General features: G+C 40.8%; 1 protein-coding gene across 1 annotated transcript in view; it reads left to right on the forward strand.

Moving 5' to 3' along the window:
* The window catches only part of SPNS3 (SPNS lysolipid transporter 3, sphingosine-1-phosphate (putative)), a 44,496-nt gene extending 30,070 nt beyond the window's left edge, over positions 1–14,426 (forward strand). The window contains exons 11-12 of the mRNA XM_070735217.1: positions 2,388–2,580; positions 13,942–14,426. Coding sequence (XP_070591318.1) covers positions 2,388–2,580; positions 13,942–14,039 — 291 coding nt within the window. The 3' untranslated portion in view covers positions 14,040–14,426. The remainder of the gene's footprint in view (positions 1–2,387; positions 2,581–13,941) is intronic.
* The last annotated feature ends 257 nt before the right edge of the window (positions 14,427–14,683 follow it).

Here is a 14,683-nt window from a genome sequence, read left to right on the forward strand (position 1 = left end):
AGACACATACAGTGTGATACACAGAGAGGGGATGAGAGAGAGACATAGAGACACATACAGTGTGATACACAGAGAGGGGATGAGAGAGAGACATAGAGACACATACAGTGTGATACACAGAGAGGGGATGAGAGAGAGACATAGAGACACATACAGTGTGATACACAGAGAGGGGATGAGAGAGAGACATAGAGACACATACAGTGTGATACACAGAGAGGGGATGAGAGAGAGACAGAGACACATACAGTGTGATACACAGAGAGGGGATGAGAGAGAGACATAGAGACACATACAGTGTGATACACAGAGAGGGGATGAGAGAGAGACATAGAGACACATACAGTGTGATACACAGAGAGGGGATGAGAGAGAGACATAGAGACACATACAGTGTGATACACAGAGAGGGGATGAGAGAGAGACATAGAGACACATACAGTGTGATACACAGAGGGAATGAGAGAGAGACATAGAGGCACATACAGTGTGATACACAGAGAGGGGATGAGAGAGAGACATAAAGACACATACAGTGTGATACACAGAGAGGGGATGAGAGAGAGACATAGAGACACATGCAGTGTGATACACCGAGAGGGGATGAGAGAGAGACATAGAGGCACATACAGTGTGATACACAGAGAGGGGATGAGAGAGAGACATAGAGACACATACAGTGATACACAGAGAGGGGATGAGAGAGAGACATAGAGACACATACAGTGTGATACACAGAGAGGGGATGAGAGAGAGACATAGAGAGACACATACAGTGATACACAGAGAGGGGATGAGAGAGAGACATAGAGACACATACAGTGTGATACACAGAGAGGGGATGAGAGAGAGACATAGAGAGACACATACAGTGTGATACACAGAGAGGGGATGAGAGAGAGACATAGAGAGACACATACAGTGTGATACACAGAGAGGGGATGAGAGAGAGACATACATACAGTGTGATACACAGAGAGGGGATGAAAGAGAGACATAGAGGCACATACAGTGTGATACACAGAGAGTGGATGAGAGAGAGACATAGAGAGACACATACAGTGTGATACACAGAGAGGGGTGAGAGAGAGACATAGAGAGACACATACAGTGTGATACACAGAGAGGGGATGAGAGAGAGACATAGAGACACATACAGTGTGATACACAGAGAGGGGTGAGAGAGAGACATAGAGAGACACATACAGTGTGATACACAGAGAGGGGATGAGAGAGAGACATAGAGACACATACAGTGATACACAGAGAGGGGATGAGAGAGAGACATAGAGACACATACAGTGTGATACACAGAGAGGGGATGAGAGAGAGACATAGAGAGACACATACAGTGATACACAGAGAGGGGATGAGAGAGAGACATAGAGACACATACAGTGTGATACACAGAGAGGGGATGAGAGAGAGACATAGAGAGACACATACAGTGTGATACACAGAGAGGGGATGAGAGAGAGACATAGAGAGACACATACAGTGTGATACACAGAGAGGGGATGAGAGAGAGACATACATACAGTGTGATACACAGAGAGGGGATGAGAGAGAGACATAGAGGCACATACAGTGTGATACACAGAGAGTGGATGAGAGAGAGACATAGAGAGACACATACAGTGTGATACACAGAGAGGGGTGAGAGAGAGACATAGAGAGACACATACAGTGTGATACACAGAGAGGGGATGAGAGAGAGACATAGAGACACATACAGTGTGATACACAGAGAGGGGTGAGAGAGAGACATAGAGAGACACATACAGTGTGATACACAGAGAGGGGATGAGAGAGAGACATAGAGACACAGTGTGATACACAGAGAGGGGATGAGAGAGAGACATAGAGACACATATAGTGTGATACACAGAGAGGGGTGAGAGAGGGGGGGAGTGAGGGAAAGATAGGGAGGGGGACAGACACGGAGGAGATACAGAAAGAGTGAAAGAGAGGGGTGAGAGAGGGAGAGGGGAGAGAGACATAGAGAATGGTTTTGTGGCCGGGTAGGCGTGGCTAGAGAGTCATGTGATGGGGTGGGAGTGAGCGGCATCAAGTTGGCCATGCTCACCCAGGTTTTGTGGCTCCCAGTGTGTTTTTTTTCCTGTGGGAAATGGTTCCAAGTGGCTCTTGGAATGTTTAAGGTTGCTGACTCCTGACCTGGTGCGATTCCTACTCCAATTCTGCTTCTGTCTTTTTTCATAACCCAACTCTGTGTTTCCTGTCGCATATAGTCCTTACTTTCCCAAATATTGTCAGTGTGACTCCCGGTGCAGATGATTTGCCTGTGTTAGATATTTCAGAGATCTGACCTGGAATAAGACTGCTTGCAGCTTGTACCTGATGGTGACATAAATCCTTTCAACCTACAGATTGCAAACACAATCAAGGTGCAACAAAGAGATAATTCCACTCTCTGGAATTTCCACAGTCTGAAATACAGTTTTGTGGTTTGCGTTTTCGTTGGTGTCCTTGGAGGAGGCTGTTTCCTCCTGACTGCTGTTTATATTGAAGAAGATACGAGGAAAGCTGCCACACCAACACCACCAACCACCCCAGGGCAAGGTCAGTGTTCTTCTTTTAATTCTTAGAATGAGAACATGATATAAATGGGGCTCCCCAGGAATACCACAGAAAAATAACTTAAACACTACTTTGCACCAAGACTGATATCATCCATCTCTCTCTCTCTCCCCCCTACCTCCTCCATCCCTCTCTCCCTCTCATCTCTCTCTCTCTCTCTCCCTACTTACCTACCTGTCTGTCTGTCTATCATCTATGTGTCTATCTCTCTCTGTATGTCTCTGTCATCTATGTGTCTGCCTATATTTGTCTCTATCATGTATCTGTCTATATAATCTCAATTTCTCTCTCTCTCTCTCTCATATATGTGTCTATCTATATTTAACTGTCTCTGTCTGTCTGTCTGTCTGTCTGTCTGTCTGTCTGTCTGTCTGTCTGTCTATCTATCTATCTATCTATCTATCTATCTATCTATCTATCTATCTATCTATCTATCTATCCACAACACTATCTATCTATCCATCCATCCAGGGGTGGGCTGCTGCCCGGATGTGGGGACACACACAGTGGGATAGCGAAAATGAAGCTCCACCCTAGAGCACCCACTGAAAGATGTTGAAATAAACTGTAGGGCATCCTGCATAAGCCACACCCACAGTGTGGAAGTAAAAAGTTTGGTAGCCCTTCACTCACTCACTCACTCACTCACTCACTCCCTCACTCACTCACTCACTCTATTTATTTATCTGCCTGCCTGCCTGCCTGCCTGCCTATCTATCTATCTATTATCTTTCTATCTATCTATCTATCCTATCTATCTATCTATTTATCTATCTATTATCTATCTATTATCTATCTATCTATCTATCTATCTATCTATCTATCTATCTATCTATCTATCTATCCATCTAATCTATCTAGAAACATAGAAACATAGAAGACTGACGGCAGAAAAAGACCTCTTGGTCCATCTAGTCTGCCCTTTTACTATTTCCTGTATTTTATCTTAGGATGGATATATGTTTATCCCAGGCATGTTTAAATTCAGTTACTGTGGATTTCCCAACCACGTCTGCTGGAAGTTTGTTCCAAGGATCTACTACTCTTTCAGTAAAATAATATTTTCTCATGTTGCCTTTGATCTTTCCCCCAACTAACTTCAGATTGTGTCCCCTTGTTCTTGTGTTCACTTTCCTGTTAAAAACACTTCCCTCCTGAACCCTATTTAACCCTTTAACATATTTAAATGTTTCGATCATGTCCCCCCTTTTCCTTCTGTCTTCCAGACTATACAGATTGAGTTCATTAAGTCTTTCCTGATACGTTTTATGCTTAAGACCTTCCACCATTCTTGTAGCCCGTCTTTGGACCCGTTCAATTTTGTCAATATCTTTTTGTAGGTGAGGTCTCCAGAACTGAACACAGTACTCCAAATGTGGTCTCACCAGCGCTCTATATAAGGGGATCACAATCTCCCTCTTCCTGCTTGTTATACCCCTAGCTATGCAGCCAAGCATCCTACTTGCCTTTCCTACCGCCCGACCACACTGTTCACCCATTTTGAGACTGTCAGAAATCACTACCCCTAAATCCTTCTCTTCTGAAGTTTTTGCTAACACAGAACTGCCAATGCAATACTCAGATTTAGGATTCCTTTTCCCCAAGTGCATTATTTTACATTTGGAAACATTAAACTGCAGTTTCCATTGCTTTGACCATTTATCTAGTAACGCTAAATCATTTACCATATTACAGACCCCTCCAGGAATATCAACCCTATTGCACACTTTAGAGTCATCGGCAAATAGGCAAACCTTCCCCTATGTCACTCACAAACATATTAAAAAGAATAGGACCCAGAACAGACCCTTGTGGCACACCGCTTGTAACCTGACTCTGCTCAGAATACTCGCCATTAACAATAACTCTCTGATGTCTATGCTTCAGCCAGCTTGAAATCCACTGAACTATCCAGGGATTAAGTCCAATCTTCACTAATTTATCTATCAGCTCTTTATGTGGAACCGTATCAAAGGCTTTGCTGAAGTCCAGATAGGCAATATCCACGGCACCACCTTGATCCAACACCTTTGTGACATAGTCAAAGAACTCAATGAGATTAGTCTGACACGATTTGCCTTCAGTAAAGCCATGCTGATTTGGGTCCAATAAGTTATTGTTTTTTAGATGCTGATTTATCCTCTTTTTGAGTAGAGTCTCCATCATTTTAACTACAACTGATGTCAAGCTAACTGGCCTGTAGTTACCAGCTTCTTCTCTACTGCCCTTCTTGTGGATAGGCACAACACTGGCCATTCTCCAATCCTCAGGAACATCTCCTGTTAACAGTGATTTGTTAAACAAATCAGTCAGGGGGGTAGCAATGATAGATCTGAGTTCTTTAAGAACTCTGGGGTGGATGCCATCTGGACCCATTGCCTTATTTATCTTTAATCTTTCAAGTTCTTCTAAGACATCGGCTTCTAAGATCACTGGAGCTGAATCCGTACAGCTGGAAGCAATGCTATATCCCTCTATAGTATTATTATTATTTTGTAAGGTGTCTTTTGAGAAAACTGAACAGAAGTAGCTATTGAAATGGTCAGCGATCTCCTTATTCCCATCAATGTATGTATTATTCCCGGTACTAAGCTTTGTGATGCTGCAGTTTTTCTTCTTCCTATCACTAATATATCTGAAGAAGGTTTTATCCCCCTTCTTTACAGATTTTGCTATTTCTTCCTCTTTTGAGGCTTTAGCAGCATATATTATCTGTTTCGCCTCCTTCTGTCTCATTTTATACACCTCTCTATCAGCTATACTTCCAGACTCTTTATACCTCCTATAGGCAGCCTTTTTTTCATTGACTATAGCCCTTACATCATTGCTAAACCATAGCGGTTTCTTCTTCCTTTTACCTTTAGTTACTTGCTTTACATAAAGTCTTGTGGCTTTTAAGATGGCCTTTTTTAATACAGTCCACTGGGTGCTTGCTCCTGCCATTTTATCCCTCCCCTTTAATTCATTATTTAAATATTCCCCCATTGCATTAAAATTTGTTTTTCTGAAATCCAATACTTTGGTTGCAGTATAGGATTGCTCACCATCAGTTTTTACATCAAACCACAAACATAGATGGTCACTGCAACCTAAATTTTCTCCCACCTTGACCTCTGAAACCCGATTCCCATTGGTAAAAACTAAATCTAGAATATTCTCCCCTCTAGTTGGTGTCTTAACTAGCTGTGCCATAGCTGCTCCTGTAAAGGCCTCTACTATATTCTTACTTTTGCATGTAAGGGCACTGGGGATATTCCAGTCAACATCAGGCATGTTGAAATCACCCATAACCACAATATCTCCCTTTACTGCCATTAGGGTAATCTCATCCACCATCTTGTTGTCATGTTCCTCAGATTGCCCTGGAGGCCTATAGATCACCCCAATTCTAATGACAGAACCGTCTTTATTTTGCATGCAAATCCAGAGGGTCTCCAGATCTTTACATGTATTTTGAATTAGTATTGTTTTTAGACTTTCTTTAACATAAATGGCTACTCCACCTCCCCTTCTCTCTATTCTATCCTTCCTATACAGTGTATATCCTGGTATGGATATTTCCCATTCATTAGAATCCCTAAACCATGTCTCAGTTATGGCAACCAGATCCAAATTATCTCTAGATATTATGGCCATTAACTCACAGAGCTTGTTGCTCAAGCTTCGAGCATTTGTGTACATTACCCGAAGAACATTATTTTCATTATTAGTTTGCCCCTTATCATCAGCAACTATCATCTATCTATCTATCTATCTATCTATCTATCTATCTATCTATCTATCTATCTATCTATCTATTATCTATTTATTTATCTATCTATTTATCTATCTATTATCTATCTATCTATCTATCTATCTATCTATCTAATCTATCTATTATCTATCTATCTATCTATCTATCTATCTATCTATCTATCTATCTATCTATCTATCTATCCATCTAATCTATCTATCTATCTATCTATCTATCTATCTATCTATCTATCTATCTATCTATTATCTTTCTTTCTATCTATCTATCTATCTATCTATCTATCTATCATCTATCTATCTATCTATCTATCTATCCTATCTATCTATCTATCTATCTATCTAATCTATCTATTATCTATCTATCTATCTATCTATCTATCTATCTATCTATCCATCTAATCAATCAATCTATCTATCTATCTATCTATCTATCTATCTATCTATCTATCTATCTATCTATTATCTTTCTATCTATCTATCTATCTATCTATCTATCTATCTATCTATCTATTATCTTTCTATCATCTATGTGTCTATCTATGTGTCTGTATCATCTATGGAAACAATTAACTATAGTCTATATCTGTCTCTATCATCTATATGTCTCCATCTACCTACCTACCTACATTCCAACCTACATACTGTACCTCTCTCTCTCTCTCTCTCTCTCTATCTATCTATCTATCTATCTATCATCTGTGTGTATATCTATGTCTCTCTCTCTCTCTCATCTATGTGTCTGTCTATATCAAATTGTCTCTAGCGACTGGTTAGGTCCCACAGCGGCAGCCTTCTCCAGGTCCCGTCAGCTAGACAATGTCGTCTGGTGGGACCTAGGAGAAGAGCGTTCTCTATGGGGGCTCCAGCCCTCTGGAATCAGCTTCCCCCAGAGATTCGCAATGCCTCCATCCTCCTTGCCTTCCGTAAAAGTTTAAAGATCTATCTGTGCTTCCAGGCTTGGGATAATTTGACCCTAGCCCCCTGGCCGATGAATGCTGTGTATGTTTGTTGTTTGAGTGGGAATGGCTGACATTTAATGTAACTGGAGCTTTTAGATTAGATTAGTTAGCTGAAATTAATTGGATTTAGGACACTTGTATTGTATTGTTTTCCTTTTATATGTTGTAAACCGCTCCGCCTTCTCGGAGAGGGGCGGCATATAAATCCAATTAATAATGAGGTGGTTTAGCTACTTTGCAGTTTGCAGGAGTAAAATCAGGGTAATTAAAACAACATATAAATCAAGTTGCAAAATAATTTGATGCTCTAAGTTGCTCTCTTATTGGGCATTCAGAAGGAGAGGCAGCATCAAAACTTCTCGTTATTAGGTTGTTTTCACCAACAATTAAATCAAGATAGATATAGACACAACGGACACAATTTTTACAAGATGCATTTAATTTTGAGCTGGGCTGGGAGCTCAGTGCACTGTGCAAACTGCCATTATGGCTGAGTTATTGTTTAATGTATTGTGGGAGTCCAGAAAACAGGTCAGCTCAATAACCTGATTCTGTCTTTTCTGAACACAGTTTTTTTTTTCCTGGAGGGCTGACTGCATTCAGCTGCTGCAGTGAATGCAATAAATTATCTTGTGGCATTTAAAATGTTGTTGATGTGGTGGATTGGAGCTCGTAGGGTCGATGACATTATCCGCAGAGCTTTTCAGAGAAAGGCTACAATCAGAACCTCTTGTACTCCAAAGACTTTTATCCTACGTTCCAAGATTTCTGTCCTAAAATCTGGGCCGAGAAAGATCATATTATAACTCTGTTGCACAGAAGGTTGATTATAATTCACTTCTCAGCATCCCTGGGTAAAACTGAGAAAGATGCGCACTCTAATTTCAGTTGAGAAGGGAGGTAAATTAAGGGAGCCTTCTGATTTTCTTTCAATTTTCCAAGTAAAAAACAGAAGGGTTGCCTCTTTTTTTGGAGCAGAGAAAAAAAACTACATGCTAATTGCTTTGGAAGCAGATATTAGACTTCTTATCAACTTGAGAACCAGTTCTCATAAAACACTATAAGGCTATCATAAAGTCTGAGATACTGGAAGAGGGATAAAAGTGCTGGGAACCATAGACTTAACATTTTACTATTCCATGGATTTTATCTTAGCCGTGATCTCGATACCTTCCAGATTATTTTGGGGAACTGAAATCTTTTATTATACAGTGGTACCTCTACCTAAGAACGCCTCTACTTACAAACTTTTCTGGATAGGAACCAGATGTTCAAGATTTTTTTGCCTCTTCTCAAGAACCATTATCCACTTACAAACCTGAGCCTCTGAAATTGTAACTGGAAAAGGCAGGGAGAAGCCTCCATGGGGCCTCTCTAAGAATCTCCTGGGAGGAAACAGGGCCGGGAAAAGCGTGAAGAAGCCTCCGTGGGGCCTCTCTCGGATTCTCCTGGGAGGAAACAGGGCCAGAAATTGCAGGGAGAAACCTCTGTGGGGCCTCTCTAAGAATCTCCTCGGAGGAAACAGGGCTGGAAAAGATGGGGAGAAGCATCTGTGGGGCCTCTCTAGGAATCTCCTGAGAGGAAACAGTGCTGGAAAGGGCAGGGAGAAGCCTCTGTAGGGCCTCTCTAGGAATCTCCTGGGAGGAAACAGGGCCTCCACCCTCCCTGTGGTTTCTCCAATCGCACACATTATTTGCTTTTACATTGATTCCTTTGGGAAAAATTGATTCTTCTTACAAACTTTTCTACTTAAGAACCTGGTCACGGAACGAATTAAGTTCGTAAGCAGAGGTACTACTGTATATATAATTTTTATTTTTTTCACCAAACTTACACAAACATCCATACATATATTACAAAGACATCCATAGTTATATATTTCTATCCAAAATATCATGAACATATATCCTTGGTTTGCTCCTTTTATACTTTTATTTCCAGTCTGATTTTTGTGATTTCCTACCCCCCTGTGCATGCATGCTCTCATTTCAGCACTCGGTGCTGAAAACGTTCACCAACACTGGCTTAGGGAATCCCTTCTGTTTGCAATCTATTGTTGAAAAACAATTTTGTTTGTCTGAAATGGTCTTTCGTCCAAGCAATAAACAGCATTGTGTCTTCTGGCAAAAGAGAGACCCAATTTTCCAGTTCCGATTTTTCTGTGCAACAACAACAACAACAACAACAATAATAATAATAATAATAATAATAATAATAATAATAATTTATTAGATTTGTATGCCACCCCTCTCCACCGACTCGGGGCGGCTCACAACAACAATAATAACAATCTGAAATGTAACAAATCTAATATTTAAAAGAAAGTATCTAAAAACCCATCATTTAAAAACCATACATCACAAACAAGCAAATGTACCGGAGGCTACATTTATATATGTGTGTGTTTATATATATGACCTAAGCATAGCCCATAAAATCATCTGTTACAATGTTCTTCCTGTCAATGACAACTTCAGCTTCAACCACAACAACACACGAGCACCCAACAGATACAAACTTAAAGTAAACCGCTCTAAACTCGACTGCAGGAAATACAACTTTAGTAACCGAGTAGTTGATGCATGGAACTCACTACCAGACTCTGTAGCATCATCACCTAACCCCCAAAACTTTACCCTTACTATTACCCACTGTTGATCTCTCCCAATTTCTAAGAGGTCATTAAGGGGCGTGCATAAGGGCACCAGTGTGCCTTCCGTCCCCTGTCCTAATGTTTCTTTCTTACTAGTATCATGTATATAAATATTATTATAGCTTTGTATAGAAGCATAGAAACATAGAAGACTGACGGCAGAAAAAGACCTCATGGTCCATCTAGTCTGCCCTTATACTACTTCCTGTATTTTATCTTAGGATGGATATATGTGTATCCCAGGCATGTTTAAATTCAGTTACTGTGGATTTACCAACCACATCTGCTGGAAGTTTGTTCCAAGGATCTACTACTCTTTCAGTAAAATAATATTTTCTCATGTTGCTTTTGATCTTTCCCCCAACTAACTTCAGATTGTGTCCCCTTGTTCTTGTGTTCACTTTCCTATTAAAAACACTTCCCTCCTGGACCTTATTTAACCCTTTAAGATATTTAAATGTTTCGATCATGTCCCCCCTTTTCCTTCTGTCCTCCAGACTATACAGATTGAGTTCATGAAGTCTTTCCTGATACGTTTTATGCTTAAGATCTTCCACCATTCTTGTAGCCCGTCTTTGGACCCGTTCAATTTTGTCAATATCTTTTTGTAGGGGAGGTCTCCAGAACTGAACACAGTATTCCAAATGTGGTCTCACTAGCGCTCTATATAAGGGGATCAAAATCTCCCTTTTCCTGCTTGTTATACCTCTAGCTATGCAGCCAAGCATAGCCTACTTGTATACTACCAATACGTACGTGACAAAACAAACAGACAAACAGACAAACAAACAAATAAATAGATAAATAAATAGGCTGTGGATGGAGACTTATTTTCTTACAGCTCTTTTTATTTTTATGAAATGGGCAAGGAGTCTTAAGCCTTCCTTCGTGCGGCAATTCAGCAGGTTTCCCAGACAACGAGACCCCTGAGTCTAAGGCTATATAGTTTCCCATGGGCCTTGTCACTCAGGAAACAGGGCAGGAGGACCTGCCAAGGGCCGTAATTGTCGGTATTTCCAGTAGGAAAGTATTAAATCCCATTCATTTCAAAATCTTTGCTTGCCTCGTTTAAAAGAAGGAAAAGTCAATCTGCCCTCCAACACCACTTCAAAGAAATTAGCTGCAAAAAAACCCAACCCTCCCCATTTTGAGGGAGTGCAAATCTTTTATTAAATGGAAATGATAGAGAACGTTAGTTTAGCACAATATTAGAACCAGAAACAGTTTAAAAATAAATAACCCCCGGGATCTCTATTGTGACACCCACGAGGCAGCCATGTGCTCACACATGTCTATATTGGTACATACTATCCCCCTGCCTGCCTCTTTCCACTTTGCTTCTGTTTTAAAAATATAATAAATTAAAGCCTATTTTAACTTTAAATTAGATTAGATTAGATTAGATTTATTGGATTTATATGCCGCCCCTCTCCGAAAACTCGGGGCGGCTCACAACAAGATAAAAACAATACATAATAACAAATCCAATACCCACCAATCCAATTACAATTTTAAGCTAAAAATTCATAAAAACAACCCCAGAATATTAAAACATGCATACAATCAATCTAACACCAAAACAACATGGGCAAGGGGGAGATGTTTCAGTTCCACCATGCCTGACGGCAGAGGTGGGTTTTAAGGAGTTTGCGAAAGGCAAGGAGGGTGGGGGCAATCCTAATCTCAGGGGGGAGCTGGTTCCAGAGGGTCGGGGCCGCCACAGAGAAGGCTCTTCCCCTGGGTCCCGCCAGACGACATTGTTTAGTCGACGGGACCCGGAGAAGGGCAACTCTGTGGGACCGAACCGGTCGCTGGGATTCGTGCGGCAGAAGGCAGTCCCGGAGATATTCTGGTCCGGTGCCATGAAGGGCTTTATAGGTCATAACCAACACTATTAAATCAAATTACATGGCAAGCTGCAGGCCACCACCTTCCCTAAACCATCTTAAATGTCTCAGAATGGCCTTGGAGTTTACATAACTACTGTAAGTATTGTTAGAAAATAAATATGGTGAGTGGATACTGTCCAGTTATTTTTGTCAATGTGTGTACTTGACTTAAGGAAAAGACTAAAGTGAACTTATAGACATCTGTTATAAATCATGGTGACGTCACCCAGAAAATATAACCCATATCTTTTGTGAGATGTTATTAAATGTGTGAGGTTATTTGCCACCTTCCCACAAAGATACACAACCAAAGTAGGTTGTGGGCTATTTGTTTGTTTGTTTGTTTGTTTGTTTGTTTGTTTGTTTGTTTGTATTTATTTATTTGCTTGCTTGCTTACTTACTTACTTACTTACTTACTTACTTACTTACTTACTTACTTATTTATTGGATTTGTATGCCGCCCCTCTCCGGAGACTCGGAGAGGCTAACAGCAACAATAAAACAGTATACAATAGTAATCTAATACTAAAAACGATTAAAAACCCATTAATATAAAAACCGGACATACATACATACCATGCATAGAATTGTAAAGACCTAGGGGGAAAGAGGATCTCAATTCCCCCATGCCTGACGGCAGAGGTGGGTTTCAAGTAGCTTACAAAAGGCAAGGAGGGTGGGGGCAATTCTAATCTCTGGGGGGAGTTGGTTCCAGAGGGCCAGGGCCACCACAGAGAAGGCTCTTCCCCTGGGTCCCGCCAAGCGACATTGTTTAGTTGACGGGACCTGGAGAAGAGCTGGGATTCGTGCAGCAGAAGGCGGTCCCTGAGATAATCTGGCCCGGTGCCATGAAGGGCTTTATAGGTGATGACCGACACTTTGAATTGTGACCGGAAACTGATCGGCAACCAATGCAGACTCGGAGTGTTGGTGTAACATGGGCATATTTGGGAAAGCCCATGATTGCTCTCGCAGCTGCAGTATTCCATCTTTATTATTTTTTTCAAAAAACTCAAGGCACAAACATATCCCATGCACCTTCCTTCCTCCTATTTTCCCCACAACAACACTGTGAGATAAGTTGGGTTAAGAGAGAGGGGGGCGGGCCCTAAATCACCCAGCTGGCTTTCATGGCTAAGGCGAGACTTGAACTCACAACTGCCTGCTTTCTAGTCTAATCACTGTACCAGTGGTTCTCAACCTGGGGGTTGGGACCCCTTTGGGGGTCAAACGACCATTTCACAGGGCTCACCTAAGACCATGGGAAAAAACAAATTTCCCATGGTGTTAGGAACTAAAGCTTCTATTTTGGCGCCTTGGAACATATTTTTACAATCCAACCAATCGGGCGTTTACAGTGGGGGTGTCCCTCTGACCTTCCTGCCAATCAGCTTAAAGTTCTGTTGGGAGAATTGGCACTAGATTTATGGTTGGGAGTCACCACAACATGAGGAATTGTATTAAGGGGTCGTGGCATTAGAAATGTTGAGAACCACTGCACTAGACCAAACTGGTTCTTGAGCAGTGATAATAAACACCTTTCCTCCTTTGTTCTTTGGTATGTTGGCTTCTGTAACCAGCCACTTCTACTGTGGCAACCATTTTGTATATTGGGCATGCTCCAATGGCAGTCAACAGAAATTCATTTATAAAGAGGTTTTGGGCCCCATGAAATTTGGACTACTTTTGAGACAATCGGACATGTAAAGAAATGGCAACTTAGAAACATAGAAACATAGAAGAAATATGTTAGGTGATATGATATGTGTTGTTTTGTACTATAAGACATAAATGCAATTTTAGATGTATTCACATGATAAAATATTTGATGTCTTTTTTAATATTTATGTATTCAATAAAATTATTTTTTTAAAAAATTAAAAAAAGAAACATAGAAGATTGACGGCAGAAAAAGACCTCATGGTCCATCTAGTCTGCCCTTATACTATTTCCTGTATTTTATCTTAGGATGGATATATATTTATCCCAAGCATATTTAAATTCGGTTACTGTGGATTTACCAACCAGCTTAAGTCTTTTATTTGTTTTTCGCTTATTTTTGACTCTTCTTGGAAACTCTTGTTTCAGGCATTGAGAACAAAAGCTACGACTTTCAAGGAGAATCGCAACCTGACATTTCTACCTCTAGTCCCTTTTCCGTTTTTGCAAAGCAAGAAAAGTCCTAAAATCAACACATTCCCCCATGTTACATGGATGGCGACAGCAGCAACGCATCCAGGATTGAACGTCTTAAGTTGGCATTGAAAATGTACTCCATTTTCCTGGTGTCAAAATCGCCGTAAGAGCCTGCCATGGAATCTAGTCAGGGCAGAAGGCAAATCTGTCTAGCAAAGGCTCTTTCTGCATATGCAGCATAATCATTGTGAACCAGTTGAAACTGTTGAATCCTGGCTTAACCACCCTGGCTTCTGCCTGATTAAGTTCAAGCTATCAGGGCCATTTGGCAACGAAGGTGGGATTCAACAGAAACAATGAGATGCGGTTTGTCCTCTGTTTAAATTTGGAATATAGTAAAATGGTTGTTCCTCCTGCTGGGACTGTAGCTCTGTGGAGAACATGTTTGTGTATTTTTTGATGGATCCTTTGGGCTTACATCTCAGGCCCACCCCCAATCTTTGCAAACAAAATGTTTCCTCCTTATTGCACCAAAAAAAGGGAAAGAAATGTAATACACTCAGGTGGTCCTTTATTTATCACCTTGACTATAACTGGGACCAGAATTTCCATTACTAAACAAGGGTTTTATTAAGTGAGTCATGCTCAATTTCATAGAATAGAATAGAATAGAATAGAATTCTTTATTGGCCGT

Source organism: Erythrolamprus reginae, chromosome 1 (genome assembly GCF_031021105.1).
Source record: "Erythrolamprus reginae isolate rEryReg1 chromosome 1, rEryReg1.hap1, whole genome shotgun sequence".
Taxonomy (NCBI): domain Eukaryota; kingdom Metazoa; phylum Chordata; class Lepidosauria; order Squamata; family Dipsadidae; genus Erythrolamprus; species Erythrolamprus reginae.